This window comes from Calonectris borealis, chromosome 3 (genome assembly GCF_964195595.1).
Source record: "Calonectris borealis chromosome 3, bCalBor7.hap1.2, whole genome shotgun sequence".
In the NCBI taxonomy this organism is placed as follows: Eukaryota; Metazoa; Chordata; class Aves; order Procellariiformes; family Procellariidae; genus Calonectris; species Calonectris borealis.
This window is the reverse complement of record NC_134314.1, coordinates 63,535,863-63,558,248: the sequence shown is the minus strand read 5'-3', so window position 1 is coordinate 63,558,248 and position 22,386 is coordinate 63,535,863. Positions and strand designations below refer to the sequence as shown.

General features: G+C 43.9%; 2 protein-coding genes across 2 annotated transcripts; both read left to right on the top strand.

Moving 5' to 3' along the window:
- Nucleotides 1-293: 293 nt before the first annotated feature.
- On the top strand, nucleotides 294-9,189 carry LOC142080461 (pantetheinase-like). The gene is made up of 7 exons (XM_075145850.1): nucleotides 294-556; nucleotides 661-791; nucleotides 2,786-2,978; nucleotides 4,423-4,714; nucleotides 5,891-6,264; nucleotides 8,189-8,359; nucleotides 8,619-9,189. The coding sequence occupies exons 1-7, from the start codon at nucleotides 344-346 to the stop codon at nucleotides 8,745-8,747; spliced, it is 1,503 nt and encodes a 500-aa protein (XP_075001951.1). The 5' UTR covers nucleotides 294-343; the 3' UTR covers nucleotides 8,748-9,189.
- Nucleotides 9,190-10,787: 1,598 nt separating this feature from the next.
- Nucleotides 10,788-22,000, top strand: LOC142080460 (pantetheine hydrolase VNN2-like). Its single transcript, XM_075145849.1, has 8 exons — nucleotides 10,788-10,916; nucleotides 12,853-13,083; nucleotides 13,188-13,318; nucleotides 14,397-14,589; nucleotides 15,178-15,469; nucleotides 16,493-16,866; nucleotides 17,035-17,205; nucleotides 18,509-22,000. The coding sequence occupies exons 2-8, from the start codon at nucleotides 12,871-12,873 to the stop codon at nucleotides 18,659-18,661; spliced, it is 1,527 nt and encodes a 508-aa protein (XP_075001950.1). The 5' UTR covers nucleotides 10,788-10,916; nucleotides 12,853-12,870; the 3' UTR covers nucleotides 18,662-22,000.
- The last annotated feature ends 386 nt before the right edge of the window (nucleotides 22,001-22,386 follow it).

The window sequence follows — 22,386 nt, the reverse complement described above, 5'->3', positions numbered from 1 at the left end:
TAGCAAAAGTCTATTGCAATCAATGACAGAAAAAAGTATAACAACAAAAATTGGACCGTTCTTTCTAGCCATGTGTTTTATAACTTATTTTTCTATTGGCACGATTACTCTTGGCATTGCCCAGTTTTTTAGTCTCGTTGAGTTGCGACATCCTTACTGAGTACTGTTACACTTTCCAGTACGAGACCAGTGACACTTGATTCCAAGGTAATGCTTTAACAGACCAGCACTTCCTCCTCCTTTAAAGTTAAACTTTGTCCCTCTTTGCTTTTCTATATATGCGCCTTTTGCACCATTTGGCGGCCGTGACTCAGAGCATTCCAGGAGCTGCGAGGCAGCAGCCATGCTCCCTTCCCAGCCTCTCCTGCACGCTGCGGTGTTTGCGCTCGCAGTCCTTCAGGCCCTCGCCTCCGACACCTTCATTGCAGCCGTCTACGAGCACGCGGTCATCCTGCCAGGTGCTACTAACAAGCCCGTTTCTCCCGACGATGCTTTGGCCCTGATGAACAGAAACATGGATGTCTTGGAAGGGGCCATCAAGGAAGCCGCCCAGCAGGTACTAGGTCTATCATGAGCGTTGTTGATTAGTGTTTTCTTCTCCTGCTGTCCCTCCTGGCTATCTGTTGATGGGTGAATTCTTAACGGAGCCTGTTGTGTCAGGGTGCCCACATCATTGTGACTCCTGAAGATGGCATTTACGGCTGGCGTTTCACAAGAGAAACCATTTACCCCTACCTGGAGGATATCCCTGATCCAGCAGTGAACTGGATTCCCTGCACTGATCCCACAAGGTGATTTCTTCTGCAGTGATTTATGTGGTTTCAAACTAGTGTCTCATGGAGTCATTAGAGTCATGCTCCCAGTAAATGCCTAGGAACTGCTAATGCTTTTGACATGAGGTTAAGTTTCAATTAAAGTTGCATATGAAGTTGCATATATGATAAAATATAAAGCATGTCCATAACTAATTGACTAGAGAACCCTGTTAAAAAAAATGGTTTTTGAATTAGACACTTGTTGTGGTTTAACCCCAGCCAGCAACTAAGCCCCACGCAGCCCCTCGCTCACTCCCCTCCGGTGGGATGGGGGAGAGAATTGGAAGGGTAAAAGTGAGAAAACTCATGGGTTGAGATAAAGACAGTTTAAAACTCTATCCCAGCCAAAACCAGTGCAGCACTTTAGTGAGAAATTCAAACAACATACAGAATTTGGGTGCTAAATGTAGAGGAAACTTCTTTTTATTTTTTCATTTGGAAAAACTTTGATGCCAGAATATGCTGCTTCTCATTCTGCTTTTGGTATTTGCACACTATTTTGAATAGAACTGATTGGAAATTCTTAACACTAGTTTTTATTTGCTTTGTTGGTTTGTTTGGTTTTTTACAAATGCTATGTTCATATGTATAAAATATAGCATGCATAAAAACATACATACCATTTTTCTGGACAGCCAAGAAATCGTTTCTGAGTAGCTAATAACAGAGGTGATAAGTTCAGTCAAGGTCCAAATCTCTGAGCGATACAAACCCAAAAAGTTTTAATCTTAGTTTTTCACAGTTAAGATAAAGTCCGAATTGCTAGAGTCTCTGTGCTGTAGAACATGATCTGTCATTCAAATGTCATATTCCAGCAGGGACACGATAACCTATAGCTGAGCGCTGGACTTCAGATCCATACAGCATGAAGTAAGTGCTCAGCCATGAAAGTACAGCTGTGGTCTGCCTTCTTCACTGCTGCTTTCTGCACCTGCTCGATGATGAGGTGCTAAGACCATATAATATTACATCTGTGAGGATGTAATTCCTCAACGGTCCTGAGGGAAAGATTCACAATGGGGAGAAGTGCAGGATGTGCAACTTTTTACTGAGACATAAGTAGTTAAAATATACAGAGTCTTTCAGTGAATGTGGGGTGTGGGGTGGCAGCGTGTCTAAGCAGGTCTTTATTCCAGTTCTTCACAGTTAGTTTTTGTGAAGGTGATCTGTGTGTCTCTTCACTGTCCTAAATCAGGTTTTTCATTAGTGCCTTGTGGGAATATAATGTCTGCCATCACAGTCTGGCATGCCCTATGCCTTGGTGTTATATATGTATCTTGCATGATGGTCCTCCTGTATGGCCCATGCACACCTTGCAAAGCCATATGCATCGCCACTTTACAGAGGGTGATGTCTGCTTTCTTTCTGGCCTGGTACGGGTGCTTCAGAGGTGCTGCCAGTTTATGGCACATGGCCTGTCACATCTTGAACAGAATATCCCACTGCTGTTCATGCCATGGCTAGAGGACTGCCGCTCCCGTTCGTGGGAGGAGATGAATTGCTTTGACCACATCACTATTCCACAGCTCAACTCTGCTTGGTGTGTTGAGGGCCCAGAGCTGTGGTCCTCGTTGAGGGCCCAGAGCTACAGTCCTCAGGTGCTGTTACGCCAGACGCTAAGATATTCTCCTGTGTGACACCAAGTTAGTCTCTTCCTCTGCCCAGCGATTCCTCTCCTGCCCTTTCCCAGCCCTAGGATTATCCGTTTGCTGCAGAGCATGTTCTGGGTGCCGAGGGGTGCTGGAAGGCAGCCCAAGGGCGGCATGTCCCTCCGGACACTGATGGGAAGGCTCCAGGACCTGCCCCAAAGTGTGGGAAGCAACCTGAGGGAGAGCTGCAGCCACCTGTGTATCTGCATGCCCTGCCATGACTGCAGGATCAGAGGGGCTGCCGGCGTGCCCTCAGCACTCCAGTGATGGACACCACTGACAGCACAGACTTTGTTAGTCTTTTTTTCTAAAATGCATTAGATTTGCTCCAGCACCGGTGCAGGAACGACTCAGCTGCATGGCCAGGAATAACTCCATCTATGTGGTTGCAAACATTGGGGACAAGAAGCCGTGTAACTCCAGCGATCCTGGCTGCCCCAGCGACGGTCGCTATCAGTACAACACCGATGTCGTCTTTGACCCGGAGGGGAAACTGGTGGCTCGTTACCACAAGGTAAAGTGGCCTTGGAAAGTCAGAAGGTATTTTTCCATTACTTCCAAAATATCTCCATTTGGCAACAGAATTAAATGGCAGTCTCATGGCAGATTTTTGCTCCTGTTTATAATTTAAAAGAATCTCTCTCTTGCTGTGAAGTGTTGACTCCAAATTTGCATTTGCTGTTATGTTTCTCAAAACAGACTAGAATGAAAAATGATTGCTCAGGTCCAATTTAGTGGCATATGATTTTGGTTGACTTCCTCAGTTCGTTAACTCCCTATTACTGGAAATCCTGCTGCTTAAGCAGCTTTAGATTTCAGTGTCAGGTTTTTACCAGACTACCTCTTCAGGTTCCAGGATTTTAAAATGTTCATCTGCATCTTGTCTTAGATGCTTAGTCTGATTTAAGGAAGACAGACTCTTTCATATCGATTTGTTTTCTGATGATGTATCAGCACAGTTTTTGCATAACAGGAATTATGTGGATAAAACCACAAACCTAAGCTGGGTGTAAAAAGAGATGAGGGCATTGAAACATTGCACCCAATGCAAGTATCTTCTTTCAGTTTTATGCGCCTACCTGCAAGGTTCATCGAAGTTGTTTGAGGGTCATGTGCCAGATATCATGCCAGTGTGGCTAGACTGAAGTCAGTTGTTTATTAAATGCACTTTGGGCCCAGTATTTCACCTGGTTCTTCAGAGACGATGCCAAGATATTTCTTTGTGAAAAAATTGGTTGAAGGGGACACGGATAATGCGAGTCTGGTCCCCCGTGTGCCATCCTGGCACAGCCCAGGCGCTGAGTTACAAGTTCAGTAAACTTGAACCTCTTTTCTGGCTTGGTGGTACGTGTTTATTGTCCAGGTCACCTGGAGATTAAAGGACTCTTTTAGTAAAAGTGAATGTGATGGAAGAAGGAAAATGTTGGAAAGCTGTGAATGTCGCAAACTTGGATTTTTCCGTTGGCTGAGATCATCTGCTTTTTCCCCATCACCACCACCTTTGTTTTCTTCTCTGCTCTGCAGTCTCCCTGTACTGTCTTGCACTTCCTTCTGGTGCTGTGTGCTTCCAGTCCTTCTGTGCATCTCCACACCAAGGTCACCAATGCTCCTCTTCCATTATTATTTCTCTTCTGTGTGTCTTATGGGTCACAGGAATTATAAACTAGGTGGGGAGAGTGGAGAGATTATTTTTATGGGAGTTGCAGGTGGCTGACACCAACAGACCTGCAGATAGCCAGCTGCTTTCCTAGCTAGATGCCAGGACAATATGCGTCTCCCCATATCCACTTTTTGGGCACTATGGTGATCATACCATTTTAGCCTGACTTCCTACATGTGAAGGCTTCAAACACAGGTCAAAAAATTTCTCCAGTAATTCTGGACAGTTTTAGGGAATAACTCCAGGATATTATAGTAAGTGCCTTTAACTGGTTTCTCTTTTTTTCCTTCCCCTACAGTATAATCTCTTTATGTCAGAAACTCAGTTTAATTACCCAAAAGAGCCAGAAGCCGTCACCTTTGAGACCCCCTTTGGGAAGTTTGGCATTTTCACGTGTTTCGACATCCTTTTCCGTGAGCCTGCCGTAGTCCTGGTGAGCGAGTTGCAGGTGGACACCGTGCTCTTCCCGACAGCTTGGATGAACGTCCTGCCATTTCTGACTGCGGTTGAGTTTCACTCTGCCTGGGCTATGGGCATGGGTGTCAATTTGCTTTCAGCAAATACTCACAACATCATCTTGTCAATGACAGGTAATTAATTCTCACTCTGTCTGAAAAATCTTTATAGCCATGAATCTTTATTCCCTGTTCTGCAAGGTGATTTTGCAGAGGAATATAATATTTGAAAGGTGAAGAGTCTAGTCACCAAATTTTAAACCTGACAACCCCTATCCCTACTGATGCCATACAAAGCACAGCAAAACTTGTGGTGTTTTCTTTTCTTCTCCCTGGCTTCTTAGGATTTTCCTTTCTTTCTTTTAATGCCTCTAAAGAAGTAGGAAGTTACTGCCCCTTCTATCTGAGTAGAAACCTCCGAAACTTAGGTTCTTTTCCTCTCCACCAGTAATTCTGCAATTGAATGCCAAACAATAAATATTCTTGTAAACCCAACACATGGCTCCATTTATTCTGGCCAAATGAAAGACTTATTTGTAGCTGTATTTAACACAGTTGTGGAAACGTGTTAAAAATGAATTTTCAGACCTGTTGCAGTAACGCTGCTAAGAAGTCTGCATTTTCTTTTAAGAGTGTAGCACTGATTTTCTAGAGCTTAGCTTATAGGATAGTATATTTCAGCTAGACCAGTATCTTCACTGATCTGGGAAACCACATATTGGCTTAGGGCTTCTCATTTGAAATGCTTGACAGGCTACTGCTTGTTGTCCATTTTATGTGGCTCTTCAGCAGTGATGGGTATGACAGATCTTCTTTGATTTCCCTCTGTCGCTTGGCACTGGTCAGGTGTGAATTCCCCATGTGGGGAGGAGTCCTCAGCCAGTGTAAATGGGGCTGGACAGCTGTTATCTCCTTCTGTGTGCACCAGGATGGGCCTGTGATACTTGCCTGTGTTGTGTTTTGGATGGTCTCAATTGGTAGATGGTCCTTTTACATCAATTAGCCGAGAATAAAGGAATTCTCAAGCAACTCTGTTGTGTACAGGAGAAAAGAGGACTGGGGAGGCCACAAATACAACCATAACATAACATCCTCTGCCTTGTCTGCACTGAGCAGACCTCACCCAGGGAAATAAATCCTATTCTCTGCCAAAGCAGGATCTCTGTGTACTGAGTTGCTAGTGGTCACCATTGGTGAGACTAAAATTTCTGTAATATTTAGAAAACAGTGGATAAGCTAGCAGTAGGGACAATTAAAAGGACAATATGAAATTTTTTATCATTTTTGGACTGACTATTGCACTCTCCTCAGGGAGCGGTATTTATGCACCAGACGGAGCCAGAACATACTACTACAGCATGAAAACTAAGGATGGCCACCTCCTCGTTGCTGAACTAGATTCACACCCTCGCCTTTCTCCTGCCTTCCCACCTGCTGTCAACTGGAGCTCATATGCTTCAAGTGTCAAAAGATTCTCACCGAATAACCATGATTTCAGAGGACTCATCTTCCACGACTGCTTCACTTTCACTGAGCTTACTAAGCCTGAGGGGAATCTCACTGTTTGCCAGAAGGACCTCTGCTGTCACTTGAGCTACAAGATGGCAGGGAAACGAGAAGATGAAGTTTATGTGCTAGGTGCTTTTGACGGGCTTCATGTTGTTGAAGGACAATACTATCTGCAGGTAATGATTCTTTGGAGGGAGAGTGCTTATTTTAGGAAGCTTCTTTACAGGGAGAAACCTTCAGCTCTGGGGGCGGGGAAAACAATGACTTTCTTGTATGCTGGAGTCCTGGTGTCCTATTTGTTAGCAATGGGAAGTAGTTGCTAAAATGTCCAAGCCTGCTTACCTTTAAATCCAACAAATGCAGTGGAGGGGTCTCTAAACCTCTTCTAAGTTCCCAGAGTGCGCTCACTATTTTTTCAGCTGTGCAATATTGGCTAAATTTAGGTCCTCTTTTGTGACTATCTGCAGTAAGTGTTCTGAATCTCCTGTGTAATCCTCCTCAAAGAGTTGCTGTTAAAAAAGCAGTTGATCATATCTATTTTTATGAGATGCTCTGACAATTTAGAGTCACAGAGATGTTAATTTTTTGTCATTACTCAAATCATAGCAATGAAGTTTACTGAAATGGGATATGACTTTTACTGGAAATGTCCACTCTTCCTCTCTTTTAATCAAATGTTTGGGAAGACAGTGAGTTACATCCTGCTTGAATTTGTTTAAAGTCATACTAGAAAACCTTCTTTGCCTTCATAATTAAGTTATTGTGCCAGCAGATTATTGGTTTTTTAGTTACTTACTTCTGTCTGTCAACACGGTCTTTGCATATCAGCTGGTACAGACTCCAGGATATGGGGGGAGGTCTTAGCCAGCAAACAGCTCATCTAATACATTTAAGAAGGTAGCTTGAATAAATTCAGTTCTTGGTGAGCTCGCTTGGAAAATTTATTTCAGTGATTGTGGAAGCTGCCAGATGGTCTCTACCAGTACTGAATTTTCTAGAGAAGACAAGAATTTCTACTCTTCCTTTTTCCCCTCAGTATTTTTTTAATTTCCTCAGAACATTCTGAGAGAATTAGGTTCTTTATTTCTGCTTGTTTGCATTTCAACAGGAAACCACATATGGCGATGAATAATACTTCTGATGTTTGCAAATGAGCTTCTTCTATCCCCCAATATCTGACACAAATAGCCAAACTCCTCCATCACCTGTCAGCAAAACCATAGAATCATAGAATCATAGAATAGTTTGGGCTGGAAGGGACCTTTAAAGGTCATCTGGTTCAACCCCCCTGCAGTGAGCAGGGACATCTTCAACTAGATCAGATTGCTCAGAGCCCAGTCCAACCTGACCTTGACCAGGTCACAGCCAACCAGCCAACATCCTTTGAACCTTCACAGGAGTGCTAGCCCTATTTCATATTTCTTCATGGTGTCCATAAACGTTTATCAGCTGTAACCTGGAGAATTAACTTTAAGGACAAAACATTGCCATTCCTACTTTCCTCTATGTGCTACAATTGCTAACACAAAACTGTAACAGAGGATGCTGACTTCATCACCTTGACATATATTCACCAGGACTTGGATGGAGAACGTAAAATTCAGATTTGCCATGGACTACCAGACCATCTAATGAATTGTCATTAGCAACATCTACAAATCCCAGTAAAAGGACATGTATGTACAGTTGCACAATGTACCCATGAGGAGGACTTTGTTTCATTTGCCTAAAATTTCCATTTACAAACTCATCTTACCAAGACGTGTGAGAAGGGAATCTTCAAATGAGAGAACTGAAAATTGGAAGAATTAGTGGAAGTGACAGGATTGACCTTCAGGGATGAAATACGGTGCTCTGGCAGCACTTACTTCAGAAACTAAGGTTATTTCTAACTACTAAGGCAGTGCATCTCTGGAATACCCCCAATCAGATCAAGGGTTGAAAAAATAAGCTACAACTGAAAAGGAGTTGCTTAAAGATTATGAAAGAGATCCTGTGATGGTCACCTGCTCTGACACACACTAGCTTTGATGACACAAGGCTTTCCTACCAGAGTGTTTCTGTCTTGCTAAGTATGTTGTTGTCTTCTCCTCCCGGCAGATATGCACGCTGCTCAAGTGCAAGAGCACAGACCTGAACACGTGTGGGCAGCCGGTGGAGACTGCGCAGACCAAGTTTGAGACGTTCTCCCTCAGCGGCACCTTTGGCACGAACTACGTCTTTCCAGAAGTCTTGTACAGCGGGGTGCAGCTGGCCCCCGGGGAGTTCGAGGTAATGGGACACCCTGGAGCTGTGTCATGCTAGGTTCTCTGCAGGGTAGTAATGGAATAAACTGTTTCAAAACAGCCAAAGTGACCTTGCTCATAGTGAATAATCAGATCTATTAAATACCTTTTAATGAAGTCACTCGTTTCAGTAAGAGATACGGTCTGACGTACCTTCTTCCTGTTTTGTCACATCTTTCTGAGCTCTTAGCATGTTCATATGTGTACTCCTCTAACTACGTCCTTCTCTTGCCTTTGTCAATCAGGTGTTGAATGATGGGCGCTTGATAAGTAAGACAAGACCAACAAAACCAATCGTCACTGTGACGCTTTTTGGACGGTGGTATGAAAAGGATCATCTGAAACAAGACCCACAACCACCAGCCTTCCCATGATACCATAACTGAAGCTGTATGCTATTAATCTCATGTCCAAATGAGATACAGCATCCTCTACTACAACAATCTCAATTATGTATCTTATTTCCGGTTGCACAAACTTCTTATCAATGTGCTTTGTTTAGTAATAATGCAGCAATATTATTTTATTGCTACAATTTATTGAGAAGTATCTATTTCTATATCATAAGATTACTAACCTTTTATTAGTGCAAAACAGGAGTTGTGTTTCTCTCTCTGTTTTCTGGATTTTAATTTTTCTAGCTCTCAGAAAATCTGTATTGTGGGCCAGAGGATATATTCTTATTAAAATAGCATTGCATATTTTATAATTGCAGATTATTATGAGACCAGAAAATAAAACAGTGAAAGATGTGATTCATGGCAGCTCTATACAAAAAAAGCTCAATAATGCTTTGTCTCTGATATACAACTACTTATGCTGACCTATACAAGTCTGCTCTTTTACCTCACTTACACATTTTTTTTCCTATTTGTGTTGCTTTGGTTTTGTTGCCTTTATGCCATTGGTGCACATTGTGTGGCACATGGCAGCACAGAATAGTGCATCATGGAGGCTGAGCAAGAGCTCCAGTCAAAGAGCCAACCCTGAAACAAAACCTGACACCACTTCTTGGTCAGAACTCAACATGAATCATCATTTCTTTGAAATCTCTGTTGAACCAAAACTTGGAATGGAAACCTCAAAATATTCTGCTTGCCAGTTATGAACAACAGCTTGTCGGCACCTGCTGGCTGCCTGCACTGGATGCTATTCAGTACTGGAACAGTTTGCACCCAGTAAAGAGGTCACCGAGTGACCTGGTATCACATAGCAGCTCCTCCCTCCCATCTTCTCTCTCTTTCTGGCTGTGTAACACCAACATCTGTGAAACAAACTTTGTCTTTTGCTCCTTCATGATAATGCTGGGTGGTGCTGCCCTGCAAATTCATTTACTGTATGGATTAGCAGGGATAGATTTCTACTTAAGACCAGCTACTGCTGTTGAGAAGGCACTGTTCACACCTTTGCTTCCTCTTCTCCCCCAATGACCTGTGCTTTGTTGCTGCTGCTAGACCCTAGTGACCTTCCTTCAGTGTATCAGTGTATAAAGATGTGCATGTTGTGTGGCTGCGTCTTTAAGAGTGGTCAGAGACCCCTCTTCATCTAATTTCTCCTTCCTTTTCCCCACACTGGCACCATTCCTGGTCTCAGCATGGTGCTCGCAAGGTCCTCTGTTATGGAGCTGGTGAGAAGTTGGGAGTGCAAATACAATCCACGCTCCAACACTGATTATCATTGCTGTGCACCATATGACCTTTTCTGTTTTCAAATGTAAATAGATACTCACATGTGACATAACATAGTGTCATGTCTAGCATAATGACATGTTTACCAAACGCCCAGATAATGTACTCTGACTCATGTAAGCTCAACACCAGTGCTGCTAGAGTCACACTTTCTTAAACCTTGTTCACTGTTGGAGTTACTGTCTGACCACAGACCGATCTCAGTCTGGCAAGGGATTATCCCGTGTGATCCTCTTCCCATGGGTACAGATTCAGCACAAACACTGTACTTGTCCCCTGGGAACCTGGTGGGTGATACCACAACGCTCTCCCAGGGAAAGGATCTGGATTTAAGGGAGGCTATGGCACACAAGAAGGTCTCATCCTGCAACCCAGAAGGGATTCAGCGGGAGCATGTGGCTGGTGCGGGAGCTGAGGCAGCTCCTTCAGGTCTGTTCACTGCTGATACCAGTCCTCTGGCTAAGGGAATGTGTGTGCAAGTAGTATATGATCCCAACCCTGAATCTGGTGAGTATCTTGAATTCAGGATTTGGTTCAAGGCCATTGTGGTTTGGTTTAGGTATATTTGTATGTTGAATATTTTCCTATAGAAGACTGGCATAAGCCATCATGGCACTAAATTCTTTTTGCTACAAAGATTGCATAACATCTATCGTTGTGAAATGTGTTACTGTGTGAAGTGAGTCAAGCATACAGAAAGTAATCTTTTGCAAGTCTACCCATGCATCCATATACCGACTCAGTCTGTATAAAGACAAGGCTGCGTGTAACCACCAGTAACGATAAACACTTCTTCCAGGGAAGTGCAGCAAAAAACCGTTTTGTTACCTGACAGCTGAGGCAGAACCAAAGAAGGTAAGAAACTTGGGCAACCAGATACAAGTGATTTTTGTGCATGTGCAGCTTTAGTGTGAAGATTTCTGCTGGAGTCATCTGTAGACGTAAGAAAGCAGGTTGCAATAAGCAAAATTTAGAAATTGTGGCTCCCGTTCATGATACTCTTCTAACAGAGACCTTTGGGGACCAGAGAACTTCAGAGCTCAGTTACTGAGTGATGTGCTGATGGGTTTGCTCAGACAGCCTGCCTGTTTGTCCCCTGCGATGTGGAGCAGCCCCCAAAGGCCCTACAACTCTGAGCCAGTGCTGTGCTGAGCTGGGGTGGCACAGGTAGTGCCCGTGCAGCAGCACCGACCTCGGGACCGGCCGCCTGCCTCCTGCAGCCCTGCCTGCACCCCACGCCCTTGAGTTTGGGCAGGAATGTGTCCGTGCTGGTCTTTGCTGAGATCTCCCAAACTCTGCTTGTTTTCCTGCTGTGACCCCAGCTTGCCTTGAGCTGTGTTACTACAGCAACGCCACGCCTGAATCGTTTGTTAACCTGGCAAGTGACATTGTTTCTTCAGCTGCAGCACAGTGGTGACTTCTCTGTCGGTGGTGTAAGGCAGAATTGCTCAATGCTGGCGGCTCTCTTGCCTTTGATGTTGTGAGACTTTCCGGGCAGGGTGATTGCATCTCCTGGTGTCAGCTTTCTGCCACTCTGGGGAATTCCCAGGTTTTGTGCAAGACTTTCCCTTCTAAAGCCCCCTGGTTTTGCTCGCCCCCGACCTCCTCTTGGGCGACTTCCGGGCTCCAGACATGGGGCTTCCTAAAGCTCGTGCCTCTGCCCTGCTCTTGGTGCTGTCTGCTCTGGAGGCCTGTGCCCTGGACAACTATGTCGCAGTCGTCTACGAGCACAGCGAGCACAGCGTGGTCTTGTCAGAGGACACTGAAGTGCCGGTTTCTCCTAAGGAGGCCTTGATGCTGATGGACAAAAATAAGGCTTGTGGGTGAAACTGCATGGTGAAGAAGAAGATATTGTCAGGATGAAGAATATTTTCCTTGGTTTCTTGCTGAGCAGTAAATGATTAGCCAGGTTATGTTCCTTTACTCTCACAGACATACCACAGGTTCTAACAAAGGTTTTTTATGAAGCACCTGAAATTATAGTAGTAATATTCTATTTCCAAAATACTATGCAAAAATTGCTTTTCGTGAGAAAAAAACTGCTTTGTATGAGTAATTTCACATTGCTTATTGTGCATAAAATGCCTTTCATAACAAAAATAGTAAAAAAAAAATCTGTGTTGTTTAATTCTTTCTCACAAAACAAGTGAGTATGTTAGCTCTAGGAGAGAGATCAGCACAGTTCAAGGGTTAGTTTATATTGCAGTATGAACCCAGGGGGGGAGGACATTCTCAGGGCACCTGCTATAACTATAATAAGCCATTGGCCAAAGCCAAGAGGCATGGCAGGACTATGTGTTGTATAAGCATAGCTGAATCAGCTACACTCTGAAGCGTGAGGGCTGTACTTCACGCAGGTGGTCTGCCTTCAGCCCTGGCTGAATTGTTAACCGATGGCAGCCACGTGCAGTAAGTAACACTACCTGGAGTAGTGTGCCCTAACCACAAGAGTCTGGGCTCACCCTGAGATGGGTTTGGAAATGTGGAGAGGGATGTATGAATGGAGTGTGTAAGTGCTTCTTCCATGGAGACTCTTGTAGATCAGCATGGCTTCTGACATGCTCTCTTAGCGTTTTGTTCACGTTTTATTTACAGCGTTTCAAATCGGAAACAAGATCCAATTCCTAGAAATGTTTCTTTGACTTCTTACTATAAATAAATGTCCTGATTGTTGGCAGAACTATGCTGTACCTTCCCAGATTACTCAACAGAAGATTATTTCCAAAGCACACTTTATTAGTCTTTACTCCTCCTCTTTCTATCCGGTTTATATTTCCCATGCCTGATCCAGAAGCTGCGAGGAGCAGCCATGCTCCCTTCCCAGCCTCTCCTGCACGCTGCGGTGTTTGCGCTCGCAGTCCTTCAGGCCCTCGCCTCCGACACCTTCATTGCAGCCGTCTACGAGCACGCGGTCATCCTGCCAGATGCCACTGATGAGCCCGTTTCTCCCGACGATGCTTTGGCTCTGATGAACAGAAACATGGATGTCTTGGAAGGGGCCATCAAGGAAGCCGCCCAGCAGGTACTAGGTGTATCGGGAGCTTTGTTGATTAGTGTTTTCTTCTCCTGCTGTCCCTCCTGGCTATCTGTTGATGGGTGAATTCTTAACGGAGCCTGTTGTGTCAGGGTGCCCACATCATTGTGACTCCTGAAGACGGTATTTACGGCTGGCGTTTCACAAGAGAAACCATCTACCCCTACCTGGAGGATATCCCTGATCCAGCAGTGAACTGGATTCCCTGCACTGATCCCACAAGGTGATTTCTTCTGCAGTGATTTATGTGGTTTCAAACTAGTGTCTCATGGAGTCAAGAGCTGCTCCCAGTAAATGCCTAGGAACTGCTAATTTTTTCAATCTATTAAAAATCCCAAGTACCGTAGAAATGAGATGCATTAAAAAGAACTCTTAATTTAGTGGAAGTGGGAATATGCAAGGTAAAAAGCATTGAGACAGTCTCACTCTTAAAAGTTGCAAAAGGAGGAAAATGAGGAACTTTTAGGCAAAATCATTAGTTTTAAAACATGTAAAACTTTATCACTTCAGATCAATTGTGAAAAACTTCTGTAAGTATAAGCTAGTTTATTATCATGTCAGATGCATAGATTAGACAAGGTGATTCACCCAGCTCATGTGGCTGGGTGATTTCTAAATCAAATTGCACAAAACATTTCCCTAGATCTGAAAGAATTACCTTTTAGAAATCCAACTGCTTGCAGAGTCTGCTGTGTTACACAGGGCTGCTCTGAATGTGAGTCAGCAGGGGACACCAAGAGGACCAGGCTCCTGTCTAAGCCAAGCTTTTGTATTCTTCTGTTCTGAGGCTTTATGAAACAAGATTTCAGGCGTCCTCAGCTCTGTAAATGCTGTGGCCACTTTTTGTTAAAGGCTTATGGGCAGCAGCCTTAAACAGAGTGAAGAATCTTAAAAAAGGCTAAAATGGTCTTTTAAATCACAATTTAGGTCTGCCTGAAAACATATTTTTAAGTTATTTTAAGTTTATATTTGTATATTGATTTAGTCTCTCCTCTGTTTTCTGAAGCTGTCCATATCTTTGTATATGTGTTAGCTGGGAATTATATCCACACAGAAAACAACATTGTTAAAGGTACAGGAAAGAAGAACACAGGGAGACCATTTTTCAAAGCTAAAAGAGACCAGCAATTTAAAATGATGACAGAGAAGAAAATGAACAGAAACTATGATGTGATCTATCCCTTTTTCTGCACCTGGAGATATGCAGTTAGTGGAATAGTAATTTTGAATGCATTTCTTCCACATCTGAACTTAAACTTGTAAAATTTTTTGCTTTTTTTCTTTCACCAAAAATGCATTAGATTTGCTCCAGCACCAGTGCAGGAGCGACTCAGCTGCATGGCCAGGAATAACTCCATCTATGTGGTTGCAAACATTGGGGACAAGAAGCCGTGTAACTCCAGCGATCCCAGCTGCCCCAGCGACGGTCGCTATCAGTACAACACCGATGTCGTCTTTGACCCGGAGGGGAAACTGGTGGCTCGTTACCACAAGGTAAAGAGCATCACCCTGTAATTGATTTTAGTATACTTTTCATCTCTCTGGCACCAATCTCAGATGGTTTATAAATAATTTTACGTAATTGTAGAGCGGCAACTAATCCAGGATGATCTGATGCAAGGATCTTATGGCCAGAAGGAAAAGCAGGCAAGTGCTTGATCGATCAGGCATTATTCCCAGGAGCACTGCAGCTGCAGAGCTCGTGCCGGACACCAAACACCTAAGGGCTACATTTATGATACTAAACGGGAAAGAAGCAGTGACAGAGTTTTCCATACTCAGTAGATGTTAGCGGGTCTTCAGCACAGTTTTAGCCAAGCCAGATATGCTTTTGCAGGTGATGTCTTGGCAGGGTTTTGCAGTTAATATTGGCTGGGCATTGCTCCCAGGAGGTAACTGGGGCGTAGCCACACCTTTTGGCAGGGGGAGAGGGTTGGCTGGATGGATGCAAACCCACTGTGCTGGCCAGCTCAGGTATCTCAACCCCCAGCACTGCCTTAATGCCCATCTCAGATGCAAAAGTAGCTGTTCATAATCTTGCCTTATTTTCAGTTTCTAATATGCCATTTTCTTCACCTGCAGTACAACCTATTTAGAAGAGAGACTCAGTTTAATTATCCAAAAGAGCCAGAAGCCGTCACCTTTGAGACCCCCTTTGGGAAGTTTGGCATTTTCACGTGCTTTGACATCCTTTTCCGTGAGCCTGCCGTAGTCCTGGTGAGCGAGTTGCAGGTGGACACCGTGCTCTTCCCAACAGCTTGGATGAACGTCCTGCCATTTCTGACTGCGGTTGAGTTTCACTCTGCCTGGGCTATGGGCATGGGTGTCAATTTGCTTTCAGCAAATACTCACAACATCATCTTGTCAATGACAGGTGAGTTGCATTTGGGAAAAGGGAAATCATATTCAGATCACCGGATTCGGCAGCAGGCAAAAATGTTTTACAAATAGTGAAGTCTCTGGAAAACAGTATTTCAATGAGACTAAAAATATTCTTGATGTTTTATTGAATGTAGTAAAGAGCTTCAGGCAAGGAAATGTTGAATGTTCTGGGGGAGGTAAAATTAGAAACTGCATGACATGAAATTTTGATAATATAGAAGTGAAATTTTATTTCAAAAATAGCACAAAGTTTCACTTAAATTTTCAGCCTCTCATTTAGAAGCAGCATTTTTTGTTTAAAATTCAATCAACAGTTCAATGGAGAAAAAATGTTTTAAACAGAACTTAATAACCTAAAACCAAAAGGAGGATTCCTATTGCATATTGAATGAAACACTTTCAGGTTTTTGTGGCTGCTGAAGAATTAGAGGTATTTATGTTTCGGTTTCATCTGAGTAGATATTTACTGCCAATATGTTTTCTGTAAACATTTTCTGAAAACATTGCTGTAGCTGCATCTGTAACTCTCCCCTGAAGGCGAAGCTGAAGCCGAAGCCACAAAGGAACTTCTTTGCCTGCCCTAAATAGGCTGAGCTGAGTTTAGGCCACAGCCCTGGGTTTCCTTCTGTGAAACGTAATTACCCCCATCGTTTCCTCCTTTGGCAAATATGCCACTCTTAGAGCTCTGATTTATACCTAAACTAACCTAAGTTCTTAAAAAAAAAGGGGTGGTCGTGTGTCAAATTGCCATTTAAGGCTCAAATTCAAGATCCAGGGAAGCACAAAACCTGTAAAGGCCGTGTTGTTTAACCCGTGAAGTTTAGGTCATGTTTTTACACTGGGATGGGTATTTTAGCGGTTCTGTACTTTAAAGTTCTTCCAAAATTCTCCGTAACGTGTTGACTGAAAACAGCAACACGGAAAAGCCCGCCGGTGTTGCGGGGGGGGCGGCTGGCCCCCTGCCGAGCTGTGCTCTGGGGTGCAGCTGACGGAGGGCCGTGGGTGTCCTCGGCAGGCAGCGGGCTGTTCACGCCGGAGGGACCCGCCGCCTACCATTACGACAGTGGGACCGAGGAGGGATGTCTGCTGCTAGCAGAGCTGAGCGCACGCCCCCGTCTTTCTGCCACCTACCCCCCCGCCGTCAACTGGAGCTCCTTTGCCACAAGCATAAAGAAATTTCCAGGAGAGAAAGACACCTTTTCGGGAGCTGTCCGGCGGGATATATTCACTTTCAGTGAACTCAGGCACAAAGCTGGAAATTACACGGTTTGCCAAGGAGATCTCTGCTGTCATTTGATCTATCGGATGGCAAACAAGAGCAAAGATGAAGTTTATGTCCTGGGTGCATTTGATGGGCTTCACGGTTCTCTCATAAAATACCATTGGCAGGTAATTGGTTTTGTAGGGGTGAGTGTGGGTTGCATATGCCTACATCCCAACCATCCCGAAACACTTGTCTGTTCCTGCATTGTGAGAACTTTTCTTACAATCAAATCCAGCTCTTGACTGTTGAAAGCTTTGCAGTATTTCGCCTTTCTGTATCCTCCTCCCCCGCAGATATGCACGCTGCTCAAGTGCAAGAGCACAGACCTGAACACGTGCGGGCAGCCGGTGGAGACTGCGCAGACCAAGTTTGAGACGTTCTCCCTCAGCGGCACCTTTGGCACGAACTACGTCTTTCCAGAAGTCTTGTACAGTGGGGTGCAGCTGGCTCCCGGGGAATTCGAGGTAATGGGACACCCCAGAGCTGTGTCATGCTAGGTTTCCAGTCCGTGGCGCTGGAAGCTGATACGTCCCATCCAAGAACCACTTTCTTTGGTTCTGCGGACCGTAACTGAAGAGGACATTTAAACGGTTGGATTGAATTCATCCTTTCTGATGAGAACGTATAAATGCTAAGGCTGAGGATCTCTTCAGTGTTTTCTTTAGCAAACATGCCTTCCTACTTCAGGTCCTAAATCTATAAATGGCAGCTTTCAAGGAGCTATTTTCTACAGGTTTCTGCTGATAGGCATTTTAGGAGACAAAGAAATCAAATACTCTGAGAAATTGTCCAAGCAAGAAAAAATACTAATGAGTATCATACATAAGAGCAGACAGAGATCCTATGCAGATAAAAACGTTAAAAGGGATTTTTGAGGGTTTTGTAGTTTTTTTTTTTTATTTGAAACTTCATCGTATATTTTTGCCAAAAAATGTTTTCATTCATAAACCTTAGATTACGTTTATGTAAGAGGTTAGATGAAATCTTAATTGATTTGGAAAAGGTATATAATAGCTTACAAGAGACAATGAAGACAGTGAAAAAGAAGAGTTTCAGGGGAAACAAGGGTGATTTTTTACAAGGTAGAGAATGGAAAAGCATTGCTCATCCTGCATATTTGTTTTGAATGGAACTGCTGTAAAAATATACACATCAAAGGATTTATTAGTATGCTAAAATATGATCATGGTCTAATTTAAAAAAATATTTTTTACATTTTCTTAACAAATACATGCTTATTGTTTGTCACAGAGGCTCTTAAAAAGTTGCAGGTGTTTACAGTCTATGAATGACAATAATTTCAAATTGATCTGCAAAAAGTAACTAAGCAAAGCAACATATGGCAAGTAGCCTGAAATCCTCTACTTGCATCTGGAAATTGTTTCGTTGTTTTGGGGTCTACAAATCAAAAAAGATTTCAAATTCCTGTCCCAGATATGTATATAACCTTCATTGTCATGTATGAGTTACTAATGAGAACTTAACAAATCAGTTATTCTCACTCTCACCTTCTTATGAGGTGGAGAAAATGATCTTTTTTTTTTCCAAAGGTGGAGCTGGAGGAAGTTTTAAAGGGCTTCAGGTCCAAGGAAATGTGGGAAGGCTATGGCAGAGCCAGAGCAAATTCTGCTTTCTTTCACTCTCACGATTGTCTTTTAAAAGTGCTGCATCAAAATATTCAACATCTAAGGCCTATCTTTTCTGTACCATGCGATATTGCTAGTCTGTTAGTGGACTACTAGTGTAATTCTTTCTCTTTTCAACTAGGTGCTACGTGATGGACGTTTGAAAAGTAAACATGGCACATCGAAACCGCTCATAACAGCAACGCTTTTTGGAAGGCTTTATGAAAAGGATCTGCCGCATCCTCTGCGAACCTCCCCACAACATAACTCCTTAGCGGGTACACAGTCACCATAGACAGGAGGGGAATTCCCTACAGTGATCCACCTCCTCATGAGCCGTGGCAGTTATCCTGTATCATTCCTGTTCGGCAGTCTTGCTCAGCAGCCGCAGCAGTTGAGTTTATTTAGAAGAAAGCAATGTGAGCACTCTGTTGTGTACCTGTATCAGTGGTATATTTTTTTAATAGTGCTTGAGCCAGTGCAACTCTTTTTTAGTACAAATGCTCTGTCACATGAAATCTTTAATTAGAAATGATTGTTTCCCAAAGATATCATGTAGCTTGCCAGAATAACACTAGAAAAGAGACTGATACTGAAACGTGTGAAATGTGAAGTTTGCCAATTTGCTGCAGAACAAATCTTCGCCAAGGAAGCCTTTTTGTCCCTTTTGCCCCTTCCTGTTTTTTAGGGTGTATAAGCACTAAGTGTCCGTGTTTCTCAGCCAGTCAGCAGGGCCTCCCTAAAGCTTAATGGGCCTTGGCCCCATTCTGACCAAGGGACTGTACAATGAAGACAAAACCAGATTTGAAATGGTTTTAGGTGTAGCCTTAGGGAGAGAAAGTAGTCCTCCACAACCCACATAGGCGCTGAGTCTGGCTGAGCTCCATAACGCATTTTCAGTTCTGCAGTCCCTCTGAGCTTGCACTGCTTTGTGCAGGGCAGACGCGTGCTGGGTCCAATGCATTTACCATATAAACACAGGATGCCAACACCTTCCCCTGGCTATTTGAAAAATTTCTTCAAAACTGTGAAAACATAGGAAATAGGCAATGTTTTAGCACCTGAAACACATTTTACCATGTAGCGTGAGAAATGGGCATTATTCGGGACTCGTAGCAATGATATGTAAAACTTGGCAGTCCTAGGCCTGATTTCTGTCTATCATGTTCTGCACCAAACAGGCCTCGTTTGTACCACATATGCCTTGGAGTCGTCCCTGCCTCAATGCTTATCCCATGGTCTTTTGCGTCTACTGCCCTTCACATCACTGGCTTACAGCCTGCACCACGCTTAGCACTGAGCTGCCCTAGATGTGGCACATAAGAAACAGTATGTGGCTTCCCACCCCATGCACACCAACGTACGTTATCCAGAAGTTGTTGAAATCACATGATTTCTGTTTTCCCATCTGCTGCTGCTTCTCAGCACAGAACTTTGGAGGCTCCTTCCAGGACTTGTTTCATCCTGGAAATAAAACAGCTGAGCTCGTACTCAGGGGAGGGACTGTACTGCTTGGGAGCAGTTATTCAAGAGACGCAGGGCCTCGAGGTCATGCTTGCTGGTGCCTTCTCCAGCACCTCACCCTCTTCTCACCTGACTTGTGGTTGTAACCCAGACTAGTCTTTCATCAGACAGAGGAAGTTTTGGTCAAGAGAGATGATGACCAACCTGTGGCTGTACTAATCCCACGTGACTGTTGGGTGCATAGTGAATATGGGGTCCAGAATTTCAAGATGCAGACATCCACCCTTCAGCTGAAGCTGAAGCTGACCCTGCTCCCCGAGCCAGTCTGGTACACCCCAGGAGCCCCTTGTCTTGTCCATAATGGGCAACAGTTTGGGAAGGGCAAACAAGACTGAGCATGCTGGTTATGAAGGTCTGCAGTGTCATCCTGTTGACAGGACGGCAGGTCCGTTGGTTTGCACGGGGGTCAGCACAGTCAGGCACATTCGGAGGAAAGCGTCTCTGCAGGAGCGCAGCTGGGAGCTTTGCCCTTTGCCCACCACCCTTTGGCCTGGGTGGGCCCCATGGTGGTGCCTCCCCATCCATCCCCAGTGCTGCTCACTCAGCCATCTGCCCTGGGAGAGCTCAAGGAAACGCTCTCAGGAAGACAAGAGCTACCCTGACTTGTAAAGTCCAGTACTGAAAAGGATCCTAAAATGGTTTTTAACTTGAAAACATAATTCTCTCTGCTGCCCTTGAACCCTGCTTTTTCCCTCTCTACCCCAGAGGAGGGACCTCCGGTACCTTTCTGTTCTAGTCTTGGTCGCTCCTTGAGACAGCTCAGGCCTGGGCTCCAGCGGGGTAGGGCTGGACGGAAGCGAGAGCCCCGCTGGGGGGGAGGCGGCTGCCCCTGCAGCCCCCTGACTCACAGGTGCTGCAAAGGCTGCAAACTCGGGTGTGGAGCCAGCGCCGCACCTACTTCTTGCGTGCCCTGCTGCTCACCTCCATCTCCCCCTTGGCTGCCCTTCAGGCGAAATATGCTTTTATTACCTGGCCTAGAACTGCTCATGTGAAAAAGAAAAAAAAACAGAGGAACTGCTACTTGAGTGGCATGTGAACGCAATTTGACTTCTGTTTTTGTTGTTGCAGTGAAATCACTTGATTAAAATCTTTTTTTCACTGGTTGGCATCAATAGCTTTACATGCTAATCCACAGAAAAGAAGAATCTGGGGATACTTCAGGGAGAAATACTTCACAGATACATCAGTGGCACTCTTGCAACAAACAAATACTTCGCAAGTTGCCGGTAATCTAAATCCTGAGCATTTCATGTACTCCAAATGGACGTGGAATTTTCTGAAACTGAAGAGGAATACAGTTGGGAAACTTGGATTGAACAGAATTGTAGACATTTAGTTTATTATTACCAGGTTTATCTTTCTCCTATCAGGTTAAACTTTCCAAAAATATCTGTAGCAGTGGAGTCAGTGAGTTCATTACTGTTAATGAAATTGGGCCCCTGGGGAGATAGCTAAATTTTAAAGAAATATTTTTCTTTTATTCAAGAGTAGATTTTATGCCACATTCTGCTCTCTTGTCACTATTCAGGCTGTGATAATTGAACATAAAAATCGCCCACATATCACTTGCTGGCATTTCTGAAGTATGGAGTACTTCCCAGATACATGCAGAGCTGACTGTCTTAGGCTGTCAGAGTTGGAAATGGGTAGGATACAACGGATATTGCTAGTTAAGTAGCTTATGGGATATCAGGAAAGGGCTCTTGAACCTCATCCATGAGGGATGCAGAAGTCCAGGATTCTTTGAAAATGACACTAAAACCAAATTTGAAGAATGGTTGACGTGTAGTTTTCAAGATGTGCTGCACAGCTTTCCTCTCCCTGAGAGGGTAATGAGAGTGCCATACAACGAGGAGTTTATTAATCCCTTTCTCATTTCTGATGATAAAGCAAGAATTTAACCAAGCAGAGGATGAAGTTACATGGACTATTGCAGCAGTCTCAGAATAGCTCCATCATTTTAAATGGTAAGAACCATGAATCCTGCTTTCGGGTAAGGGTTCCCTGGAAGGAGTGCAAAAACCAACCAGATCTTCAGCTGAGGAACTTGGTGGTCACAGTGACTAGATGAAGTTCAGTTTCAGGAAATGTGAGTTTTTGTTTTGTTCAAATTATGCAAATTACAGAAACATTCAGAATACAGAAGCAGAGAGATAATGAATGACTGATGCAACAAATCACATTCACCTAAAACGGTTTCTGTTGAATTCACAGAAACTTAACCGGCTACGCACTTACTTTCCTACCTGCTAGGTAAGAGTTAGAAAAGAGAGAACGTTAGCTCATCTTGAGGGGAAAAAAAAAAGGCCTCTCCTACATTTTCCTTATGGGACAGAATTTGAGTTTCTGAAAGAACAGGAGTGTTTACTGACTCTGGGACAGATGTGCCAGAGGAGAAGAATCAAATTAATTTATATGTAATCCACATCAATGACTCCACCTCAAAAGCTGCTCCAGATGGTATCCTAATGAACGCCATCCTTTTCTGAGCTGGAA